Genomic DNA, 23,711 nt, shown 5'->3' on the forward strand with positions numbered 1-23,711 from the left:
GCCCCCCAGGGATGCCTTCGTGTACGTGCTCTGATTTTATGAAGGCTCATCGTGGTAACATATTTAACTGGCCGCTTACTGGGGCCCCGTGGGCTGTGTAAGGACTCCCGCCAGAGCGGATTTCAGCAAAGCTCAGGCATTTAGGCTGAAAGTGTCTGTCATTTCTTTTTTTTTTTTTTAAAGTTTATTTATTTTTGGGACAGAGAGAGACAGAGCATGAACGGGGGAGGGTCAGAGAGAGAAGGAGACACAGAATCTGAAACAGGCTCCAGGCTCCGAGCTGTCAGCACAGAGCCCGACGCGGGGCTCGAACTCACGGACCACGAGATCGTGACCTGAGCCGAAGTCGGCCGCTTAACCGACTGAGCCACCCAGGCGCCCCGAAAGTGTCTGTCATTTCTAACATCTGTCTTAAATTAGGACATTGTCTTTTCTGATTTGACTGCTGTTTCCCATTCCATTCGACTGTCACGATGCTGGTTTGTTCGTTTGTCCGTTCATTCATTCACTCACTCATTCCTTCAGCAGCAGTCACTGGAAGAGGGTCTGCCTCTGGTTGGAGGGGTGGACGGTGTCACAGAAGGGAGGCAGGCTGAGAGGGGGCAGGCGTTTGCCGGGTCACGGCAATCAGGGAGGGCTGCTTGTACAGGGCCCATGTGCACAGGGTGATGTGCCTGCCTTTGCCACGCAGACTCCGGGGAACCGCAGTTAACAGGGGACTGCAGCCCACTCTGCAGGGCCACTTGGTGGCCTTGATTTGAGAGCGCTGTCATACTATGCAGGTCACTGGAGGCCAGGTTCCGGGGCCCCAGGCCCCTGGCATTCCCAGCCCCCATGAGTCAGCCCCGGGAAGGATGTGGCCACCACAGCCAAGCACCTGGAGGCCGTGACTTTCTCCGCTTTGAGGCTGGTGGCTCGGCACTGGCCATGGGAGCTCTCCTCGTTCCCCCGCCGTCTGACCCTGACCTTGGTGACGGGTCCCTGAGTCTTCCCGTCTGGGGCATCTCGGGGCCCCTAGGCCCCCTGAACCCCAGCACAGCCCTCTGCTGAGCATGGCATCTGTGTGGGACATGCATGGTGGCATCAGCCTGACCTGGCTTAGTTCTCCAGGGGCCCCTGGAGGCGTCCACGTGTGGGTCTCTGACTGGGCACCATTCAGTTCTGTTTGAGTCAGTGCTCTGACTCCAGTGTGGGGGTACATTCAGTCTTCCTCAGGGCGGGGAGGGCCCCCACAGAGGCCCTCTGGGTGATGGCCTCGCCATTTAACGCCTGCTGGGAAGTCTGACTTCTCTCACCAGTGAGTCCTGGGGGCTTCACGCACCCCGATTCCAGCCAGAGCCGGGGCCAGTGCTCCACGACCATCTGCTTGCTCAGCTGACCGTTGAAAGGTGCTTGGCATCCGGCTGGTCGGCCCTTGGGAGTGCAGGTGGGAGCCTGGCGGGCTGCGGTGGTCCACGAGAGCCACAGCACATGCCGCCTGCTCACCGGCAGGTGGAGGGCAGGTGGAGGGCAGCTGGTGCTTGTCTGCGACCTCTTCTCTCCCGTGCTGCTTGCTCAGCCAGCTCGGGTGGGGCTGATGGGGGGAGGGGCGGGGGCTTGCCGGGGCCCAGAACACAGGGAAGTCCCATCAATACTCATCTGCAGTGTGCGGACTTCTCTTAAATGAAGCTGTGTTGCAGGCCCTACCCCTGGGGTGTGTAGTATCTTGAACCTTTCTGCCCCATAATGGCGTCTGTTACATGAAGTCTCCAGGCAGATGCTAGGTGCAGAGTAGATGCTCAAAAACCAGGAGCCTCGGGGCACCGGCAGGGGGCTCAGTCGGGGTGCCTGGGGGCTCAGCTGGTTGAGGGTCCGACTTGGGCTCAGGTCATGATCTCACGGTTTGTGAGTTCAGGCCCCACGTCAGGCTCTGTGCTGACCCTTCGGAGCCTGGAGCCTGCTTCGGATTCTGAGTCTCCCTCTCTCTCTTCCTCTCCCCTGCTTATATTCTGTTTCCCTCTCAAAAATCAATAAATGTTAAAAATATTTTTAAAAATACTTAAAAAAAAATGTCTTGTTACAAGAGTGATACTGTGAGGGGCACCTGGGTGGCTCAGTCGGTTGGGCGTCCGACTTCAGCCCAGGTCACGATCTCGCGGTCCGTGAGTTCGAGCCCCGCGTCGGGCTCTGGGCTGATGGCTCAGAGCCTGGAGCCTGTTTCCGATTCTGTGTCTCCCTCTCTCTCTGCCCCTCCCCCGTTCATGCTCTGTCTCTCTCTGTCCCCAAAATAAATAAACGTTTAAAAAAAAAAAAAGAGTGATACTGTGAGAAGCACATGGGCTGTGTTGGTGAGTCCCGCTCTCCATGGGCTGCCCGTGGGGGGCCGTGGGGGTGAGTCAGCGGGGGGCTGAGAGCCGGTGCGGTGGAGAAGGCCCAGGACCCCATTGGTGGCTCCGCCTTGCTGGCTCTGACTGTAGAAGGAGGCTGAGTCATTGGTTTTCATCGAAATGACCTTCTAGCTCATGAAAATTATGGACCGGGGCACATGTGAGTGTGCAGTTTGTGTGTGTTCTCTTGCTTCAGAAACCATAAAGGATTAAAAACCATAGCTCCGAAGGATGAAGTAAATCCCGGATTGTTGCGATGGCCGAGTTGCCCCCCCCCCCCATTCATATGTTCAAGTCCTAACCCCCAATCTTTAAAGACATAATTAAGGGAACATGAAATTGTCATGGGTGGGTCTGACCAGTGTCCTTGTAAGAAGAGAAGAGGGACGACCGTGTCAGGACATGGGGAGAGGACAGCCATCTGCACGCCCAGGAGTGAGGCCTCAGAAGCCAACCTGCCCGCGTGTGGATCTCAGACTCCCAGCCTCCAGGACCGAGAGGAGCAAATGTCTGTTGTCTGGGCCGCCGGCTGCAGGGTTGTGTTATGGTGGCCCCAGGACACTAGTACAGTTGGGTTTGGATTTCATGGTGCAAACGGGCTTGCAGTTGCTCTGGGCTGGATTCTGTCATCGACCTGTTTTCCCTAAGTCACACCGTAACGTTTGGGCGTCAAGGGAGTATAATTTTAGATGCTTCGGTGAAGAAAATTAAATGGCAAAATGTACTAACAGACCTAGTACCCAAGTGTAGCTGGTTAATGGGTCATGGTGGGAGCGCGTGAGCCTTGCTGTAGCTCTGTGGTGTGACGGTTTGAGGTCTCCCCCGTGTGCGTGACCTGGCGAGGGGCACTCCTGAACCTCCCCGTGCTGGAAGGTGCTGGTGCCCACCGTAGCAGAGGTGGGTTCTCGGGGAGAGGGGGGTCCCTGGAGTGCCCTCACTGCAGACCCCAGCCTCCTGCCCACTGTGCGCTGCACCTGGGTGCACACGTGGCCAGATGTCTGGACTTGCTGTCACAGGAGCTGTGCCCGGGGAGGACCGGGGCGAGGGGAGTCCCAGCAAGGCTGACCAGCTCTGCGGCAAGGCTGGGGAGCTCCTCACAGCACCCTCCCTTTGAGTGACTGCATCGTTTCCGTACTGACCGTTGGGCATTCCTTATATGCTCTGGACAGCAGCCTGCATCACGTTATGACGTACAATTATTTTCTCCCCCTCTGTGGCTTGTTCTCTCATTCTCTGCCCAGTTTTGTGAAGGACATAAGTTTTAGATTTTGAGAAAGGTCAGTTACCCACTTCCCCCTTGTAGGTCGTGCCTTTGACGTGCTCTCTAAGAAGTCTTGGCCTGACCCAGGGTCATCAGATTGCCCCCCGTGTTCTCGTCTAGAAGTTCTGTGGTTTCAGAACTATGATCCATGTTGACATAACGTCAGGACACAGTGTGAGGACTGCACCGACGTGTTTTATTTATTTTTGCAAATGAATTTTCAGCTGTGCCTGCACATCGTGCTGAAAAGACTGTCCTTTCTCCACTCAACAGACCGCACTTTCTGTACTAAATGACACCTTTATTGGCAATCAGTATCCAGATACGTGTGGGCCTAGTTCTGGGCTGTCTGTTCTGCTCCCTTGATCTGCCCGACTTCGGGCCAATTCCACACTGTCCTCATTAGGGCGGCACATTTACCCTTGGTGTGAAATCACGTCGTGTCAGATCTCCAACTTTGTTCTTCTGTTTCGCAGTCGTTGGGGCTGCTCTCAGTCCTTCGCATTTCTGTGTGAAATAGAGCAGCTGCGTATAAAAGTCTACGAAACCGCCCGCTGAGGGGCCGAATGGGACCACGCTGGATCGGCACATCAGTGTTGGGGAAAGCGTGCGGTTTTGCCACCGAGCACGGTGCTGGCTATCGCCGCCTCCCGTGGGCACCGCTGGCAGGCGGGACAGGGATCCTGGGATTCCTGGCTCTTCAGTGCCTGGGAGACAGCGTTCTGGTGCCTTCTCACTTGCCCTGTTCCCAGTGAGGAATCCAGAGTCACCCGAGGCTTTGTTCTGTGTGTGTAGTATCTTTTCCTCTTACTACGTGTGAAGTTTTCTCTTTTCACTGGTTTCTATCAGTTTTATCATGCTGTGATTTGGTGCAGCTTTCTTCGTGTTCCCAAGTTCATTGAACTTCTTGGACCTTGAGTTTATTGTTGGTCATTAAATTGGACAAAAGTTGGTCGTAATTCCTTCAAAGTTTTTTTCTGTCCTCTTCTTTCAGGTCTTGAGTGATAAGCCCCTTTGACATCTTTTCTTTTTATACTTACTTATTTTTTGAGAGAGAGAGCAAGCAAGGGAGGGGCAGAGAGAGGGAGAGAGAGGATCCAAAGCAGACTTTGTGCTGAGAGGGCAGAGCCCTATATGGGGCTCGAAACCACCAGCTGTGAGATCAGGACCTGAGCCGAAGTCGGACGCTTAACCACCTGAGCCCCGCAGGCGCCCTCTTTGACATGTTGAAGTCTGACACTCAGTGATGAGTTGTTATGTGTTTTGTTCTCAGACTCACTGGAGAGTTGCTTTGTCTTCAAGTTTGTTGTTCTTTTCTAATGAAATGTCTCATCTGGGCTTAACCTCATCCAATGGATTTGGTTTCCTCTCAGATAGTGTCGTTTTCCTCCTAGATCGGCGTGGGCCCTTTTTCTTTGTGGTCTCAGCGAACTTTTGGGACACGTGGGGGTCTGTTGTAAGGCTCAGCTCCTCCTCCACCATGTCCCCCGGTGGCCACTGCACCACCTGCATCAGGTCGGCCTGAGTTTTCTTTTTATCATGTGTCATCTTTTCTTAATCCTTTGCAAGCCTGGTGATTTTTTATTAAATGTCTGACATTATGAATCTCGCCTTTCTGGGAGCTGAATAATTTTGTATTCCTACCAGTCTTTTTGAGCTTTGTTTTGTAATGTGGTTTGGTTACTCAGAAACCGTCTGATCCTTTTGGACCCTATTTTTTAAAGATGTTGGTGGGGGTAGGGGGGGTGCGCCTGGGTGGCTCAGTCAGTTGAGCATCCGCTTCGGCTCAGGTCATGATCTCGCGGTTTGTGAGTTCAAGCCCTGTGTTGGGCTCTGTGCGGACAGCTCAGAGCCTGGAGCCTGTTTCGGATTCTGTGTCTCCCTCTCTCTCTGCTCCTTCCCTGCTCATGCTCTGTCTGTCTCTCTCTCAAAAATAAATAAACATTTAAAAAAAAAGTTGGGGGGGGTCAGAGCTGAGTTTAATCTGGTGCCAACCACCCTCATCACCACAGCCGTGACACTTCTGGGTGCTCTGCCTTCTGCCCCGTGAACAGAACTGAGCTCTGGCTGCCGCTGCCTCCACTGCGTGCGTTGCCTCCTTGCTGGTCTCGCGGGCATGTGTCCTCGCAGGGCCCTCCCAGATCCGTGTGGTTTTCCCTGGGCAGCTCTCTGTCCTCTGGCTCAGGGCCTCTTCTTCTACTGTCCCAGTCCTCTGGACTCTCAGCTCTGCTCTTCACTGGGGAGTCTGCTGGGTCCCGCCTGGGGGCCCTCCCTCTGGGCCGGGCCCTGAATGGTTGCTCTGGGCCGCGAGCCAGGCAATCAGGGCTGTCCTGCCCATCTCTCTTCTGCCTGGTGGCTAGTGTCTTGGGAACCATAGTCTTGCTTTTCCCGTTACTGTTGTTGTTGCTTGAGGGAGGCAAATTCGGTTCCTGTCACTTGCACATTGGCTAGAATTGGAGGCCCTGCAACTGCTTGCTGAGACACACTCTGTGTTCAGCACGGTTCTGGGCACTGGGGGCCCAGCCGAGACTAGAAGGAGACCCTGCCCTCATCCTCGGGCAGCTGATGTCCTGGTGGGCCAGGCAGGGTGGGGAGTGGGTCCAAGCAGCTCACAGGAGGTCAGAGCCCTGGCTCCCCCTAATAGCAGACAAACACCTAGTGCTAACTATTGTGACTGCCCCTATTTGTTCGTTAGCTTGTTGAATCACCAGAAAGGGGCTTTCCTACCCAGAAAGCCTTTAAAAAGGAACTCCCAGCAGTACCACTTGACGTTGGTTGAATTTTATTTTTAGTTTTTGTGTTGTGAGGCAGAATTTCCTTCAGGGTTTAATGCATTGACTTTTGCAGTAGAAAGTCATGCTTCCCACCTGTAGTGATTTTCCATATCTGCTTCCTTTTTTTTTAATGTTTATTTATTTTTGAGAGAGAGAGACAGTGCTGGGACAGCCTGTGTGCTGGGACTGTACATAGCTGTCCATCACAGGTGGGGCTTGTGGAGACGGGCAGGCGTGCGACCGTGACAGCGGCAGAATACAAGACTGAAAAGGAACCGTGCCCAACGTGCGGTCTTTCCTCCGGCGACACTTTCCCTGCTTCTGTGTTTTCCACTGTTTCCAATTTTCCTGTGGTAAATGTGCCTTAATTTTATCTTTAACAAATTAAAGAAAAAAACTAAACTTTCAATGTTCCTATAATTCTAGACAGTGAATGGTAAATGTGTAAAGAACAGGATGATTTTAAGAAAAGAATGAATGTGATTTAAGAAGCAATAAAGGGGCGCCTGGGTGGCGCAGTCGGTTAAGCGTCCGACTTCAGCCAGGTCACGATCTCGTGGTCCGTGAGTTCGAGCCCCGCGTCGGGCTCTGGGCTGATGGCTCAGAGCCTGGAGCCTGTTTCCGATTCTGTGTCTCCCTCTCTCTCTGCCCCTCCCCCGTTCATGCTGTGTTTCTCTCTGTCTCAAAAATAAATAAACGTTAAAAAAAAAATTAAAAAAAAAAAGAAGCAATAAAATGAGCATGTTTCCCTTATATGTACAAAGAGTTCAAAACAGTTTCTTATCCTTTGTGTTTTGAACATGAGGAAATTAAGTAAAATAATTCTCAGGAGTCTTTAGAACAAAAGTTACCATGTATTAAGACTTGCTGTGGGCCAAACGGAGCCAAGAGTCTCACAGCCTCCAGCTCACACAGCCCTCCTGAAGGGCTGGTCTCCTTTTCCAGGCCTCCTGGATGATCAGAGAAGTTAAGCAGCCGGCCGTCCTAGGTTGCACAGCCACGAGGGGCGGAGTCAGGGTCTCCACCTCCTGGAAGGAAGGGGGCACTTCTTCCTCGCTGGCTGACTGACATGTTGCTGTGATTGATCTGCTGGTTCAAGAAGAGTCTGAGGGGATGCTCGGCCTGCTCTGTCTACAAAACTGAGGTTCAGAGAGGACAGTGGCTTTGCTCCCAGCCCTGGTTGCTGAGTCTGCCAGATGCCCCGGCCCCTGTGGTCACTGGTGAGGGGGGAGGCCCTCACACAGGACAGGCCTTGGAGTCCTCTGTGGAGGGTTTGAGAAGCCTGGGTTTACATGCTGTCCCTCGGTGGCCTTACTCCCGGACAGCAGAGCTTGTCTGTATTGTGAACAGACCCAGGATGACACAGCCTTGTGGCGGTTCAAAGTGAACTTTTTGTGTACCTGTCCACCTAGCAGTGCCATTTCTCCGGCTCTGTCGTAGGAAATTCATGTACAGGTGTTGCGAGAGAGGTGTTCAGGGACAGTCCTCGTGGCCTCGGCTGCAGGGAGTGGGCGTGGGTCAGCAGGGGAAGACAAAGGCATACGGCCAGTGGCCGGTACAAAGGGCGAGGAAAAATGTACGTGGTGACGTGGGAGGCTCCCCCAGGCCCGCGGTGAGCAGAGGAGATCACAGAGTAATAGGCACAGCACTGCCCGCGCTCTGGCTACATGAGTGTGAGGAAGGGGCGTGGGCAAGGGGGAGCGGGACTTCACTCTGGGTGCTTCCGGATCATGCGAACTTTCTGTAGCAATTGCAGAGCAAGCAGGGATCCATTACCATATCACCCTCATGATCTCAAAGAACAGGAAAACGCACTGTATGTGTTTTTCATATTTTTCAAGCAGTACCTGACGGCCACCAGCTGGGGCTGTGTCTTAGCGCCCTTTCTCTGTTTCTGATTCAGGACAACGTGCTAAACATCATTAACCAGATCATGGATGTGTGCATCCCCCAGGACCGAGCCCCACGGGATTTCTGCGTCAAGTTCCCTGAGGAGATCCGGCATGACAGCCTGGCGGGCCAGCTGTGGTTTGGGGCCGAGGTAGCGGGCAGCCAGCTGGGTCCAGGGTCACGGTGTGGGGCGTTGGGCCGCACCTGTGTGCACCTGCAGGGGCAGGGACCTGGTGTCTCCCTCCCCCTTCAAGAGCCCCACCCGCCATGGGTTACGGATGGACGGCGCGTACTGATTAGGCCGCACGCCCCTTTGGAGGTGTGGGAAAGCCATGAACCTGCTCCCTCCAGATCTACATAAGCCAATATGGACACGAAGCTTCATGTGCAATTTCTGTGAGGTTCTCAGGCCCCCAGATGTGAAGGGTCTCCAGGTGGTTCTTACCAGCAACAATCCTAAATTAGGAGCAGTGTTTCCCTCGCCCTCTGACAGGAAGGGTCATTCTTGCCCGGGGGGCTGGGAGCTGCGTTCGGGTGCCTCAGTGGAGCCACCACCCTCTCCACCCCTCAGACCTTGACCTTCATTTCCCAGCGAGGAGACTGCAGCCTGAGAGGAGGGTGCCTGACCCATGGTGGCTGGACCAGCCTCGCCCCAGCCAGCTGTTTCCCGTACCCGCACCTTGCGACCCCTCCCTTGGCCATGCTGGGGTTCTCAGCCTGTCTCTGCCTTCCTCCCAGTGAATCTCGGGAATGCCCTGTCTTCCTCGGGCACGGCCTGGCCCTGTGTGTCCCCCACCTGGCCCCTCTCACCCCGTTCGCCCGAGCCGCCTGATGGGAGGGTGTCCTCGCCAAGGCCCCAGTTGGTGTGGGTGGCCCCAGGCAGGCTAGCCCTGTCTCTGGTCTCAGTTCTCACCGCTGTCGAGTGGGTCCCAGGGGCAGGGAGCTGTGGAGCCATGACATGATGTAGGTCCTGGGCCCCGTGGCACTGGGCGCCGTCTCTCCCGTGTGGTCCCGGTGCCAGCCAGCTCCACGCTCCCCTCCAGGGTGGGTGGGAAATCAGCGACACCACACTCCGCCCCCCAGGAAAGTGCTTGTAGTCCCAGCTCCCCTCTGGGTCACTGCTGACAGGATAAGACATTGATGGGTGCTGGCCCAAGGTGGGCAGGGGAGTCCCACAACACCACAGCCCCACGCAGGGATTGCGTGGCCGCCCCTTGGCCAGGACCCGGGTCTGACGAGTACCCCAGGTCACTGGACGAGTGGAAGAAGCTGGGGAGGTGCACACAGCCCACACAGGCCTGTGACCTGCCTCCCACAGCCCAGGACAGGTGTGGGCAGATTTGCGGGCACGGAGGGACCCTCCTTATCGCCCAAAAGCCGGGCGTCCCGCACTGATGAGTCTTGGCTCAGAGGAAGGTCTGTGAGCATTTGTGGCAGCGGGGCGTCTTTACTGCCTAGAAAGGGCAGTGGGGTCAGGGAGCCTGGTTGGCCCCGAGTGCCACCCCAAGGTGGTGTCAGGGACTCCCGGGCACCCACCCCCAGTCTGTGGGCTGGGCGTGGAGGGGGCAGGAGTCACCTGACCAGGGCCCCTGCATGGAGCCCCCAGACCCAAGAGCCTCGGTGGGTCGGCCTTCCCTTTCTGCCCACGTCCGGGTCTGTGTGGGGGACCCTATCAGCCACAGGGGGAGTATGTGCTGTCGCGGCCGAGGCTACTCTGGGTTAGGAGAGACCGCTGGCCCCAGAGCGAGGAGACAGTAGGAGGCGAGGGTGCTGCTGGGAGTGGGGCCCAGGGGGAGAGGGTCACAACCGGGCCCAGCCACCGCTCTTGTGCCTTCCTGTCCCGCATCACGGTCCCCGCGGCTGTGGCACCACAGCCCTCCGTGGCGGCTCTTGAGCTCGGGCTCCGCAGAGCCGGGCGGGGGGAGGAAGGACCCCGGGCCTTCGGGCTCCAGGAGGCTCTGTGTGACCCGCCCCGCGTTCTCTGCCCACAGTGCCTGGCCGCTGGCTCCATCATCATGAACCGCGAGCTGGAGAGCATGGCCATGCGCCCGCTGGCCAAGGAGCTGACGCGCAGCCTGGAGGACGTGCGGGGCGCCCTCCGCGATCAGGCGCTGCGGGACCTCAGCACCTACACGGAGAAGATGAGGGAGGCGCTGAGGCACTTCGACGTCCTGTTTGCTGAGTTTGAGCTGAGGTGACCCTGAGGCCCCAGCCCTGCAGCGCGTCCCGGGTCCCGGTATTCAAGCTGCACACGCCCACTGATGGCGGTTCAGGGCCATCAGTCCGCGTAGTTAACCCCGGAGGCCCAACGCGGGGCCGTTGGGGGGTCAGGCTGGGTGACCCTCCTGGGGGTCTGGCCCACCCCCTCTGCCTCTCCCTGATGCACCCCAGCGCTAAAGACCCGGGAGCTTCCTGCAAGTAGCCGTCACCCAGAGTGGACGTGCCGCCCGCCAGAGGCTCTGCTGCTCCCCTCTGCCTCCTGCCTCACCTCCGCCTCTGACCCACCCCCCACCTCCGACCTCCTGCCTCACTTCCCACCTCTGACCTCTACCCTCTGCTTCCCACCTCTCTTCCTGACTCTGACCTCCCCCCTCTGGCCACCTGCCTCACTTCCTGCCTCTGACCTCTCAACTCTGACCTCCTGCCTCGCCTCCCCTGGTGACTGGGCTCACCGTATGGGGCTTGTTGGTCACCAGCTGCCCCCTGATCCCACCTGTTCACCCACTCACCCCACAAACACCCGAGGTTCACTTCCATGCTCTCAGATCTGGGGCACGGCAGAGCAAGGGAGAGGTGGCCGTGGCTTCTGGGCCACGGGGACACTCCAGCTGCCTGGGATGAGGGCGAGGGCACCTCCCCAGGTTAGGGGGGTCTGTGAGGATCACAGGGTGCCCTCCCCCCCATCCCCCAGCACCACCACCTGCCGTGAGCTCCACCCGTCCCTTCCTGCCCGCTGTCCAGCCAGTGCCTCCCCCCGCACTCCCCACGGGCTGCCGTCACCTGCTCCTTCCTCGGAGGACACAGGTGGGGCCTGGGGGCCTCCTTGCAGGGCTTTGGAGAAGCGCAGGACGGGGAGTCAGGCACGCCACCAGCTCCCACAGGCGCGGAGACACTCGCAGTAGGCGAGAAACAGTGGGACCCCAAATCCACACCACGGTGATCCCAGTTAGTAAAAGCCGTCCATCGTGTGACCCGATGACCTCGGGAAGGAACCCAGCCTGGATGTTAAAGGCGGTTCTCTCTAGGAGGTGGGAGCGCGGACAGTTGTTTTCTGTGTCCTCTTCCAGATAAGCTTTTATAACGAGGAGAAGTTAGAGCTACTGACTCAGAAGGAAAGAAACACGTTCTCACCCCGGGGGACATTTGGACAAAGTGTCACTTGCCCGTGAGGCCCCCATGCTCACACCGCCCAGTCCTGGCCGCCCCCACCCCGTGGTTCACCCACCCACACGCGTGTTCATTCTTGCACTGATTCTCACGCGCTCACCAGGGTGGGTGCCCGGGCAGGGGCGTCGCAGAAGTGGGCGGTCGGGGCCCAGACCGGGCAGGGCCAGGGGGGCCAGGAGGCACTGGACCAGGCTGACCCTGCTTTAAAATAGACACGGCCCTGCTGAGAGGCGTGCACGTGGGAAGCTGACGTGGCTTTCATTTGAGAGGCGGCGGGGGGACGCGTGGCCGGCGGGCAGCCCTCACTCGCCGGCTGTGTTTGCAGCTACGTCTCTGCCATGGTGCCCGTGAAGTCGCCCAGGGAGTACTACGTGCAGCAGGAGGTCATTGTGCTGTTCTGCGAGACCGTGGAGAGGTGAGGGCCACCCCCCGCCCCCCCCCCCCCCGGCCGCCACAGGGCCCCTCTCCTCCCCGGAAAGAGGAAAGAGGCCGGCTGGGAGCCCGGGCAAGGCAGGGACGGGGCGCCTGCAGCAGGGTGGGGGGGAAGGCTCCAGCCCCCTTCTGCCACCAAGTCACCTTCCCCCAGCAAGCAGCGGGCAGACCCAGAGCCTCCTTCCTCAGCTCCACTGTCACTTTCCTCCGCTCTCCTCTGCGCCCAGAGCACACATCCTGCAGGGAAGTTCCCCCCGTGGAGGAGCAGAGTTGTGGCAGGCAGCACGAGAGCTGGGGTCCTCACCTCCCCCCCACCTCACCTCCTTGCTCCCTCCTGCCTCACCTCCTCGCTCCCCGCCCCCCACCTCACCTCCTCACTCCCCACTGTCTTACCTCCTCACTCTCTCCCCCCAACCCATTTCACCTCCTCGCTCCCCCCACCCCACCTCACCTTCTCACTCCCCCCCCACCTCACCTCCTTGCTCCCTCCTGCCTCACCTCCTCGCTCCCCACCCCCCGCCTCACCTCGCTCCCCACTGTCTCACCTCCTCACTCCCCACTGTCTTACCTCCTCATTCTCTCCCCCCAACCCGTCTCACCTCCTCGCTCCCCCCACCCCACCTCACCTTCTCACTCCCCCCCACCTCACCTCCTTGCTCCCTCCTGCGTCACCTCCTCGCTCCCCGCCCCCCACCTCACCTCCTCGCTCCCCACTGTCTCACCTCCTCACTCTCTCCCCCCCACCCGTCTCACCTCCTCGCTCCCCCCACCCCACCCCACCTTCTCACTCCCCCCACCTCACTTCCTTGCTCCCTCCTGCCTCACCTCCTCACCCCCCGCCCCCCACCGCACCTTCTCACTCCCCCCCACCTCACCTCCTTGCTCCCTCCTGCCTCACCTTCTTATTCTTCTCTGCCTCACCGCCTCACTCCCCCGCCTCAGCTCCTCACTCCCCCCACCCTGCCTCACCTCACCTCCCCCCTGCCTCACCTCACTCCCCACTGTCTCACCTCCTCACTCCCTCCCCCCCCCACCTTCTCACTCTCCCCTACCTCACCTCCTCTCTCCCCCCTGCCTCACCTCCTCACCTCCCCCCACCTCACCTCCTCACCTCCCCGTCTTCCTCACCTCCATACCCACCTCACCTCTCTGCCTTCCTCATCTCCTCATTTCCATGCCTCTAAACCTCCTCACCTCCATACCTTCCTCATCTCCTTACCCTCCACACCTGCTTATCTTCCCATCTTCCTCACCTCCTCCAGCCTCACCTCCACACTTCCATGCCTTTCTCACCTTCCTCCCTTCCTCACCTCCAACCTCCAAACCTCCTCACCCTCCTCACTCCCCACCCACCTCCCTCACCTCCCTACCCTCCTCACCTCCTCACCTCTTCACCTTCCTCTCCTGCTCAGTCTTCATCTCACCTCCTCACGGCCTCACCCCCTCCCTCCTCTTCCCTTCTCATTTCCTCATCTCCACAGGCCAGGATGGAGCTCCCGAACAAGGCTCTGTGGAGCGAATCATCAACAGTCTTGTCGTGCTTTGGGCAGTAATTGAAGTCAGACTTTGAGACTAAAGTTTAGTCTAGAATGTTTCTCCTGTTTAGCTAGTGCTGTGTGGTATTAGGTAAGTTTTGAAATTGCCTAATGTCACATCATAATTAAAGACGTGTTATTCACCGTTGATGTATGTGAAAGACACTTCAGGCTGCTGGAAAACACGATGGCGTGAAGTTCCTTTTACTCGGAGCCTCCCTCCGTGGTGCCAGCAGGCGCCAGCTCGCTGAGCATAGAGCGAGAGCCGCTGCGTTGGCCTGGGGAGTGCGGATAAATCCGGGAGGGCGGTTTCCCCGGGGAAGGGGAAGCGTCAGGTCATCTGGGGCAGTGTTTTTGTTCCCTGTTTATTCTTGCCGCTCGAGCCATTTGGTTGGCTGGACGCGTCGCTGCCCGTGGGCCCCCCTCAGCAAGCGCCCCTTCCCCTCCCAGCACCCTCCGTCCCAGAGGCGCGTCAGGCAGGAGAAAAGTGGGGAGAGGGAAGCACCAGGCCTGCTCGGGCCTTCCGGAGTGCAGCGGTTTCCAGCAGTGGCCCCGTGTGCGTGTGAGGGCCCACGGTGTCCAGGGTCACCTTCCTGGCTGTCTGCTGAGCACAGACGCAGGTGAGGGTGGCCTGGGCCGCGGTGGGTGTGGGCGGGCAGGCCTCACCCTTCTTGCTTTCTTGCTCTCTGCCCCTCGGCCAGGGCCCTGGACTTCGGGTACCTGACCCAGGACATGATTGACGACTATGAACCGGCCCTCATGTTCACCATCCCCAGGTTGGCCATCGTGTGGTGAGTGCTCCCCGGGCCCGGGGCAGCCGCCGTGCAGAAGCCGGGCAGGACTGTGGAGGACTGGGCCCCTTCTGGCACTTACACCCCCAACGCTGGCTGTCGGCCGCCTGCACAGCACCACGCAGGCCTGCTGGCGCCCCTCACCAGTGTTCTGAGGGTGAGGGGGGGGTCCCCCCCACCCTAGATAGTGCGAGATGGCTGGACACCCAACACCCGGCTGGACAGGTGACGTGGACAGTCGCTGGACTCACAGCCCAGGGGAGGAGCACCCCGCACGCCGCATGGAGCCACGTGGGGTGCACGCAGAAGCAGAGCGCCCAGCTCGGGCCGTGGGGGGAGGCCGCGTGAAACGAGAGGGTGGGACGCCCCTGGCTCCCGTGGGCGGGTGTGACGGGGTCATCTGAGCCATTCAGGGCTGGCGTGGAGGTGAAATGAAAGCTGTCAGGTGAAGAGGAGGTGGGAGCAGCTGGTCTGGCCACGGGGCGGGGAGGCGTGCCTGGGGGGGAGCCTTTCCTGCTGGGTGGGGGGGGTGGAGATGAGGGGCGAGAGCAGGGGAGCTCAGGCTTGGGCCTTTGGGGTCTCGTGGGCTCAGAGACGCCGGGCAGCACACGGCTGGGCCCTAAGTATGCCAAGGCAGGAAGTGCCCGATCACTTGCTGGGTGCCCAGAGCTTCCCCGAGCCAAGGTCAGAGCCCAGGTGTTGTGGGCTTGGTCCACTGCTGTTCAGCCACACCCTGACTCCCACACAGGGACTGCCCTTCTCTCCTGCCAGGTGAGGGGGCAGGGGGAGGGCGGTCACAGAGGGAGGAGGAGGGCAGTGGGCCACGGGGGTCTCTGTGGGCCTGGAAGTTAGGGAGGGGCCCGGTGGGCAGCTGGTGTGCAGGCGTGCAGCGGGGCAGAGAGGACGGGAGTCCTCGGGGCAGATGCCGATTGTGGATGTGATCGTCAGCGACAGCCGCCCTGGGGGAGTGTGGGGTGACGCGGAGGCCAGGACGGGTCCAGGCACAGAATCCCCTCCTTGAGAAATGGGGGTGCGGTGGCAGGAGCAGTGGGGGGCAGTGGTGGTGCCGCAGGATGGGGCCAGCTTCTGGGCCAGAGGGGCTTCCCTCGCCCACGGGGGCGGGACTCGTGGTGTGCCGTGCGGAAGTGTGGGAGCTGCGGGCAGACCCCGCCCTGGGCTAGCCCAGAAGCACCTGCTGCTGCCCTGAGACCCCGGAGATGAGCAGAGGCTTGGCTGAGAAAGGGCTGGGAGACAGGCCAGGGCGAGCGGCTGTCACTTCCCAGGACCCCAGGGAACCCTGAGCAGCGCCCTCTGGACACCTCACTTTCCCGGGTGGGGCAAGGGGGCGGCAGCCTGGCCTCAGTCTCCCTGGCCTGGCTGTGTCCTCAGAGCTGGCTTCCCTGGGGGTCTCAGTTTGCCAGAACCCTTTGGGCCTGGTGCCTCCTTCTGTTGTCCTTGTCCCCAAGAGGCGGTGTCCTAATCAGGGAAAACAGGAGTGGGTCCCATCACACCAGAGGGGCAACATGTCACAGTCGCCTCAATTGCTGGGCTCTGGGACTCTCCCTCCACCCGAAGCTGGAGGAGGCAGAGGACAGACGTCCCCAGTGGGCCAACTCACGTGGTCTGGCCTGACTTGTCCTGGAGCGTCCCCTCGGACGGGGCCATGTGATTTTGTTACATCATTTGCTTTCTAGGCAATGGTTCTCTGTGGCCAAACGTGTAGAAGAAAACGCTGCTTCGAGCCGGGGCCTTAATGTTTATGGGGCGGGGGCGCTAGGGTCTGCAGCCCTTCCCGTGAGAGCCGGCTTTGCCCTTCCTCTGCGGTTCACACGCCGCTTTGCGGGAAGCGCCCAGCCCCTGGCCTGGCCCTGGTTCTTTCCTAAATTCCTTGGTGAGTGCCTGGAAGCTCAGGATCAGGTGCCCCCGCCACGGAGCCCCCTCGTGGGGTCTGTGGCCGCCCGATGGGGTTCCCAGGCTGCCTTTCCTTCGGAGCTGCCTCACAGCGCACAAAGGCCGGCGCAGGTGCGCACTGACCGGCCTGCTCTGACGAGCTGCCCCGCGGGGAGGAGCCCCGCACAGCACCCAGGGAGCCGGGCAGCACCCTGCATCTCGGGTCAGGACGGAGTTGCCTGTTCTAAGCCTCATGGGAGCACCAGACGCTCTTAGGCAGTTTTAAAATAAACCCCGGTTTAGGATAAGGTGAGGCATCAGACAGCCTGAGCGCATGGCTTCCGGGTTCTCACCCTGAAGCCTGCCGAGTGGGTCTGTTCAGCCCTTTACCAGCCTACCTGTCAGCATTGGCCCAGGCCCGGTGACCACAGGACCATGGTCTCAGGCCTTTCTATTGTCACTGAGCGGCCACCTGAGGCCACCTCTCCCTGACTGGCATCGCTGCACCCTGTTTGCAGACCACGGCTGCCCCGCACACATCTGAGCTTCTGTTCCCTCTCTGTCCCTCGTCCTGGGACGGAGAGTGAGGGCCCCGTGGGCTGGGCCCTTGCCCTGTCGTCCCCCCTGGCAGCCCCGTGTGGAGTTCCCTCGGAAGTCCCCAGAAATGAGGGGGCTCCAAGTCACAGCGAAGGGAGGCAGCTTTGTAGTTGGATTGAGGGGAGAGCAGGTGCAGGCCAGGCCGGCCAGAAGTGGGAGCAGATGCAGGGGCCCCAAGCGCAGAGCATGGGGAGCAGAGGGGCTCGGCTCGGCTTGGCCAGGAGGGTGGCCTCACTACAGCCACCCCCGTCCACCTCAGAACCTCGCCAGCCCTCGAGCAGAGGCAGGGGTTACAGCCTCAGGGCCAGGCTGCCTGGCCGTGGCCGAAATCCTCCTTCCTTCCTGGAGGAAGCTGTTCCCAGAGCCGCCCCCTTCAGGGTCACCTCCCCAGGTGCCTGATGCTGCCTCTCTCCTTCCTCACTGTCCTTGGTGGCTGCTCTGGGCCAGACAGGCAGCATCACAGCTGCACGGGGTGGGGCCTGGGCCTTGCTCTGTCTGTATTTGCCAGCGAGCACGTGTGGAGCACCTGCTGTATACCTGACCCTGTGCTTGTCCCCAGGGACACTAGTATGCCCGTGGGGGGTGCACGGGTAGGTGAAACGAGCAGTTGCTGTGGAGTGTTCTGGATGCTGGGGTGGGGTAGGGGGCTTCTGGATGCTGGGGTGGGGTAGGGGGCTTGGAGCAGGACCCTCTGGAGTGGACGAGAGCTGGTAGCATGGGGGAGAGGCTCCCTGGGTTCTGGAGCAGAGCTCCGGGAGTCAGGATGGGAGCCTGGCAGGTGGTGGACTGCGGCAGGCAGCATGTGCAAAGGGCCAGAGGCAGGAAGACCTCTGGCTGAAGGGAGAAGGGTGACCCGTAGACACGTGGTTGGCGGTAAAGCCAACACTCCTGGAACGACAGCCTTCTAGGGTCACGTCTGTGATGTGGGTTGGTGGGATCCCCTGAGGACAGAGGGGGATCTGGGAGAGTAGCCTCTCTGCCACTCTGTCCCCCTCGCCCTACGTCCGGCCCCTTCCCACCAGGTTGAGAAGACGCCCTGCTCTGAGCTCTCCCAGGAGCAACACATCCTCTGAGGTGGTCTCTCTGGCCCGTCACAGGTCAGAGGCACAACCCAAGCCAGCCGGGCCCTCTGCCTTGTGACCGCTGGGCAGGTGCCTGAGGCAGGGGCAGTAAACTGAGGTCTGAGAGAGGGCTATGTGGGGGCCTGGAGGTTCAGGAGGAGGCCAGTCCGGCCCAGGTAGAGGGTGTCCACGGCCAGCTCGGGTGCCAGCCCTGGACCCTGGGCCCAAGCTCCCCCATTTCCCTGGCACCCCGGACCTGGTCCTCCCTCACTCAGCTACATGTCCCGGGGGAAAGTGAGTCTCCACGTGGTTCTGACTGTGACAGACTAGTTTCGCTCCTGACGGTTTATCTGAAAACAGTTGGAGTTGGTTTACACGAATAAGGAAACTAACAGTCTCCAGGTTCTGTGCCCTGGTGACTGGCCCCATCAGGGCGGACCTGCTTACCTGGGCCTGCCTGCGAGGCCCGCTTCACTTCCCGGTCTCGGCTGCTGGCCCGGCCCGGCCTCAGCTCCAGCCTCTGCAGTTGCCCCCACTCCGAGTGGGCCGCCCTCTCCCGAAGCTGCATCCCAGGCTGAACTGCCCAGAACCCAGAGCCCAGGCCTTGCTCCTGCTCCACCCCTGCAACCCACTCCCCGTCCTGCCTCACACTCCCCCTCCTGCAATGGGGCCAGTTCTGTGCCTCCCTCCTCTTCCACTCCCCTCCCCTTTTCCCTCTCCCTCCCCCTCTCCTCTTCCCCCTCCCCTCCTCTTTTCCCCTTTTCCCTCTCTCCTCCCCCTTTCCCCTCTCCCTCTCCCCCTCCCTTCCCTCTTCTCTATCCCCTCCACTCTCCTCCCCTTTTCCCCCTCCTCCTCCCCTCCCCTTTTCCCTCTCCCTCCCCCTCTCCTCTTCCCTCTCCCTCCTCTTTTCCCCTTTTCCCTCTCCCTCCCCTTTTCCCCTCTCTCTTCCCCCTCCCCTTCCCCCCCTCCCCTTTTCCCCTCTCCCTCCCCCCTCCTCTTCCCCTCCCCTTTTCCCCTGTCTCCCCGCTCCTCTTCCCCCTCCCTTCCCCTTTTCCCCCTCTCCCTCTCCCCTCTCTTCCCCCTCCTCTCCCCTTTCCCCTCTCCCTCTCCCCCTCCCTTCCCTCTTCTCTATCCCCTCCACTCTCCTCCCCTTTTCCCCCTCCCCCTCCCCTCCCTTTTTCCTCCTCCCTCTCCCCTCTCCTCTACCACTCCCCTCCCCTCTTTCCCCTTCCCCTCCTCCCCACCCTCCCCCCTCCCTATAGGCAGCCCCATCCCTTCCCCTCTCTCATTTTACCACCCCTCCCACCCACATTCCATCCTGTGGTCCTACCACCAGAAGCCCCTGCCCTGGGAGGCTCTGGCCTCCCTTCCTTTGGTCCCTTTGCCTACCTGCTTCCCCACCAGTGACAGCCCCCTACCCAGCCCCTTCCCAGTCTCCACACAACCTGCCTCACCTGCAGCCCTTCCTCATGCAGGTGTTCACTGCCTCCGGCAAGCTTACATATTTACCCTAGATCGCTTATTTTTAAAATACGTTAGATATAATGCACATACCACACAGTTCACCCACTTTAAGTGTACAATTCAATGGTTTTTAGTAAACGTACAGAATTGGGCAACCGTCACCATTAATTCCAGAACATATTCATCACCCCAAACAGATACATACCCCTTACCCCTTAGCTGTCCCCTCCACCCCCTACGCCCCACCCCCCCTCCAGCCCCAGGAAACCACAGATCTGCTCCTGTGTCTGTAGATTTGCCCATCTGGGGTATCTCATGTAAATGGGGTCTGTGCCTCCCCACCAGCCTGGCAGCTGTACGTGAGGAGTGCTCACTGCCTTTCCACTCAGAGTCCCTAGTGCTTGGCATGTGGCAGTAGAACTTTCTCCGAATTTTGTTGCATTGACCCAACAGGGCACAATATGTGTTTACAAAGATTTTTACTGAAGGTTATTTTTAATCGTGAAAATTCGAGTGCGTGGGTATGTAGAATTAAGGGATTGTTTAAAAGCTATACTGCAGCCACTTAAGTAACATTAGTGGAAAATCCCAAAAGCCATGGAAAAACATCCCCAGTGTGCTGAGTACAAAAAAATTGTACCAAATATTATGTCTCTACTTAACAAAATTTCTTAGCATGATAGGTATAACTTTTGTAAACAGAAATCAAAGCAATAAATGTTAATTTTTTTATTGTGGTAAAATATGCATAATATAAGATTTACCACTTAAATCTTTGTTTTAATGTTTATTTATTTATTTTAAGAAAGAGAGAGCACATGCACACGTGCACAAGCCGGGGAGGGGCAGAGAGAAAGAGGATCCCAAGCAGGCTTCCTGCCATCAACACAGAGCCCAACACAGGGCTCGAACCCACAAACCATGAGATGGTGACCCGAGCCAAAATCAAGAGTCAGATACCTAACCGACTGAGCCCCGCAGGTGCCCCCACTTTAACCCTCAGTGGCATTAAGTACATTCACACTGTCTTGCCACTGTCCTCTTCTTCTCCTCATCTGAGACTGTTTCCATTAAACACTAGCTCCCCAGCCCCTCCCCCAGCCCCTGGTAACCTCTATTCTACCTTCTTCCTCTGTGAATTTGACTATTCTAAGGACTTCATATAAATAGAATCATGCAGTATTTTTTCTTTTGTGTCTGGCTTATTTCACTTAGCATAATATTTTCACGGTTCATCCGTGTGGCAGGTGGGAACTTCATGCCTTTTTAAGACTGAATAATATTTCATCGCATGTAATTAAATAGTATTTTAAAGGAGAGATTTCCAGTAACATCCAAAAGAGAAAAATACCCAGGAATAAATTTAACCAAGGAAGTGGAAAACATGTACACTGAAAACTACAAAACACAATTTTTTGTGAAAAAAATTAAAGACCTAATTAAATGAAAAGATAGCCCATGTTCATGGACTGAGCACTTGCTACAGTTAAGATGGCGGTGCTCCCCAAAGTTGTATATAGATTCAATACATTTCCTATAAAGATAACATTGGCCTTTTTTTTTTTTTTAGTGGAAATAGAAAAGAACTTCAAATTCATATGGAACCACAATGGCTTGTGAATAGTCCAAACAATATTGAAAAAGAAAAACAAAGTTGGAGAGTTCATATGTCTTGACTTCAGAACTTACTACAAAGTCATATTAATCACAAGTGTGGTACTGTCATAAGGATAGACCAATGGAATAAAACCAAGACAACAAAATAACCCAAATATCTATAGCCAACTGGTTTTTGACAAAGGTGCCAAGACCATTCAGTGAGGAAGGAATTTGTTAGTATCTTCAACAAATGATGCTGGGATAACTGGACAGCCACACACATAAGAACAAAGTCGGACCCTGTGATGATTAATTTTGTGTGTCAACTTGCCTAGGCCACAGTACTCAGATATTTGGTCAAATGGCAGTTTGGATGTTGCTGGAAGGTATTTTTAAGATGAGATTAACAAATCAGTGGATCCAGAGTAATGGGGTTTACCCTTCATAATGTGGGTGGGCCTCACCCAGTCAGTTGAGGGCCTTAAGAGAAAACAGACCTAGTTCCCCAAGTGAGAGGGAATTCTACCTCCAGACTGTGTTCAGATTCAAACCTCAGTATCAACTCTTCCCTGAGTCTCTGGGTCTCTAGCCTGCACACTCACTCTGCAGATTTTGGATGTGGCCACCATCCACAATTGTGTGAACCAGTTACTTAAAACAACTCTCTCTCAAAAAAAAAAAAAAAGCCAACTAACCAAACTCTCCCTCTGTACACACACACACACACACACATACACACACACACACACCCTACTGGGTCTGTTTCTCTGGAGAACTCTAATACAGGAGGTAAATCTTCATATGTCCAGGTTTGGCCAATCTTAGATTTGACATGAAAAGAAGTGGCAAGTGAAAAAAGTAGTAAGTTGATCTCCATCAAAGCTAAAATCTTTTGTGCATCAAAGGACATTATGAAGACAGGTAAAGGTGGCCTAAGGAAAGAGCCCAGCTTTCCTCTTATGCTGGGTGTCCTCCCCTGCTCACTGACTCAGCCCCTCGCAGCGCTCAGCGGGCCCCTCCCCTCCACCTCTGCCAGGCTCAGCTGTGGGGGCTGCCCTGCCCCTAGGTGGTGGCGCAGCATGGGCCTGCGTGGACTGTGATGGCACGGCACCTGGAGCGCTCCTAAGTAACGAGTTCATTTCTGAGGCTCCAGACCAACCGCGGTCAGCCCTGGGCCTGGTTCTCACGGACTGATGGGGCAGCCAGTGTCCTCCCTGGAACCCAGGAGGGGAGTCAGAGTCCCTCCCGGCCCCTTTCACTGCTTTCTGAAAGACCAGGTGGCCAGGAAGCCTGGACGGGGATTCACCAAACCCACCCCTTTCTGCCCCTTTCCTGCCTTTGTGCTGAGATCACCGATTCACCCGTGAAGTCAAGGTTCTGTGTGGGGAAGATGTCCCCTGGACACCGTCAGCTCATGTTAAGACCCATAGAACATACCGGAAGGAACAGAAGCCTGGATGGGGCATCCTCTGCCGCCCGCCCTCACGCTTCTGGCAGCCCTGACCTTCCTGCTGCCCTAGGGAGAGGCACAGCCCATGTTTTCCTGTGACTTTCGAATCTTTCTTTTTGCACAGGAGTCTAACCTTTCTAAGGGAAGGATAGTCCATTCAGTTTCATCAGTCTTTCTCACCGAATTGGAAGCGTTCCTGAGCTAATGAGGACCTTGTGTTGGGTGCTGATGACCCGACCCCGATGCAGCGATGAGATTCTGTTCATTTGCAGAAACGTGCAGACAGTTCTCTGTTTATGCAGACGAATCCTCCCTCACCTGTGCTCTGACAAGGAAGCAAGGAGCAGCTGCTGGGGTTGTGGGTGCTCGCTCCCTGGGCACCCGCCATGTGCCAAGGCCTGAGCTGGCTGGTCCCGGGAGCCCCGAGAGGAGGCACCGAGAGGAGGGTCCTCCCGAGATGGGTCTGCCCTTGGACAAGGGCAATAGGGCACGCTGGGAGCTGGGCAGGGCCGTGCAGCCTCTGACGAGACGGGTGTGGTGCCGCCTGTGGAAAGGGGGCTACCTGGAGGGGCATCTGTGCAGAGTCAGATGGCAAACGGGCTGCTGGTGGTGGGGAGAGAGGGTCCGTCCTGCCTGAGGGTGACAGGAGGCTGTCTCTGGTCTTGGCAGGCAATGGAGCGTGAATCAGACCTCGAAGGGAAAGGTGGGCTTGGGGGCAGCGTGGGTGTAGTTGGGGGAACCACGAAGCACACAGATCACTGTGGGGGGAGGGGGCTCACAGGGTTCAGGTCGGGCAGGGCAGGTAGTGGCCAGGATTGGATTGTCCCAGCGGGTGTGGGTCCGGGAGGCCGGACAGCTGTGGTCAGTGAGTTGGAAAGACTCAGGGCGCTCCTGCACTTCAGAGTATGGATGGGGGAGAGTGAGGTCAGAGTCTGGGAGACCCGTGGGAGGCTGGGTGGGCAGCCTGGATGCCACATTTGTGAGATGTCTCACCCCCTTTGTGCCAAGGGTCCTTGAGATGCGCATCCTGCCCCCCAGGGACCCCTGACAGGCCCCCCCCCCCCGAGGCTCAGGGGTCTGCGTGCTCTGGCCAGGGCTGTGGGTGGGTGGTTTATCTGTGATTCTCATAACCCTTGCATTTGTGCTCAATATAAACACAAATCCAATGTTTCCATTTTCAAGGAGGTAGTTTTAGTAACAAATCTTGACGCTGA

At 57.7% G+C, this 23,711-nt stretch overlaps 1 protein-coding gene across 5 annotated transcripts in view; it reads left to right on the forward strand.

Annotated features, from left to right (window-relative positions):
* The window catches only part of ZFYVE28 (zinc finger FYVE-type containing 28), a 116,057-nt gene that overhangs the window by 56,652 nt on the left and 35,694 nt on the right, over positions 1–23,711 (forward strand). For 3 of the 5 annotated variants that reach the window (XM_023253481.2, XM_023253483.2, XM_019829843.3), the window contains exons 3-6: positions 8,305–8,442; positions 10,283–10,485; positions 12,004–12,093; positions 14,347–14,436. In XM_023253481.2, coding sequence (XP_023109249.2) covers positions 8,305–8,442; positions 10,283–10,485; positions 12,004–12,093; positions 14,347–14,436 — 521 coding nt within the window. Of the gene's footprint in view, positions 1–8,304; positions 8,443–10,282; positions 10,486–12,003; positions 12,094–13,598; positions 13,737–14,346; positions 14,437–23,711 lie in introns of those variants that run through there. The other 2 variants (XM_023253482.2, XM_019829845.3) reach the window with 2 other exon arrangements.

This window comes from Felis catus, chromosome B1 (assembly GCF_018350175.1).
Source record: "Felis catus isolate Fca126 chromosome B1, F.catus_Fca126_mat1.0, whole genome shotgun sequence".
In the NCBI taxonomy this organism is placed as follows: Eukaryota; Metazoa; Chordata; class Mammalia; order Carnivora; family Felidae; genus Felis; species Felis catus.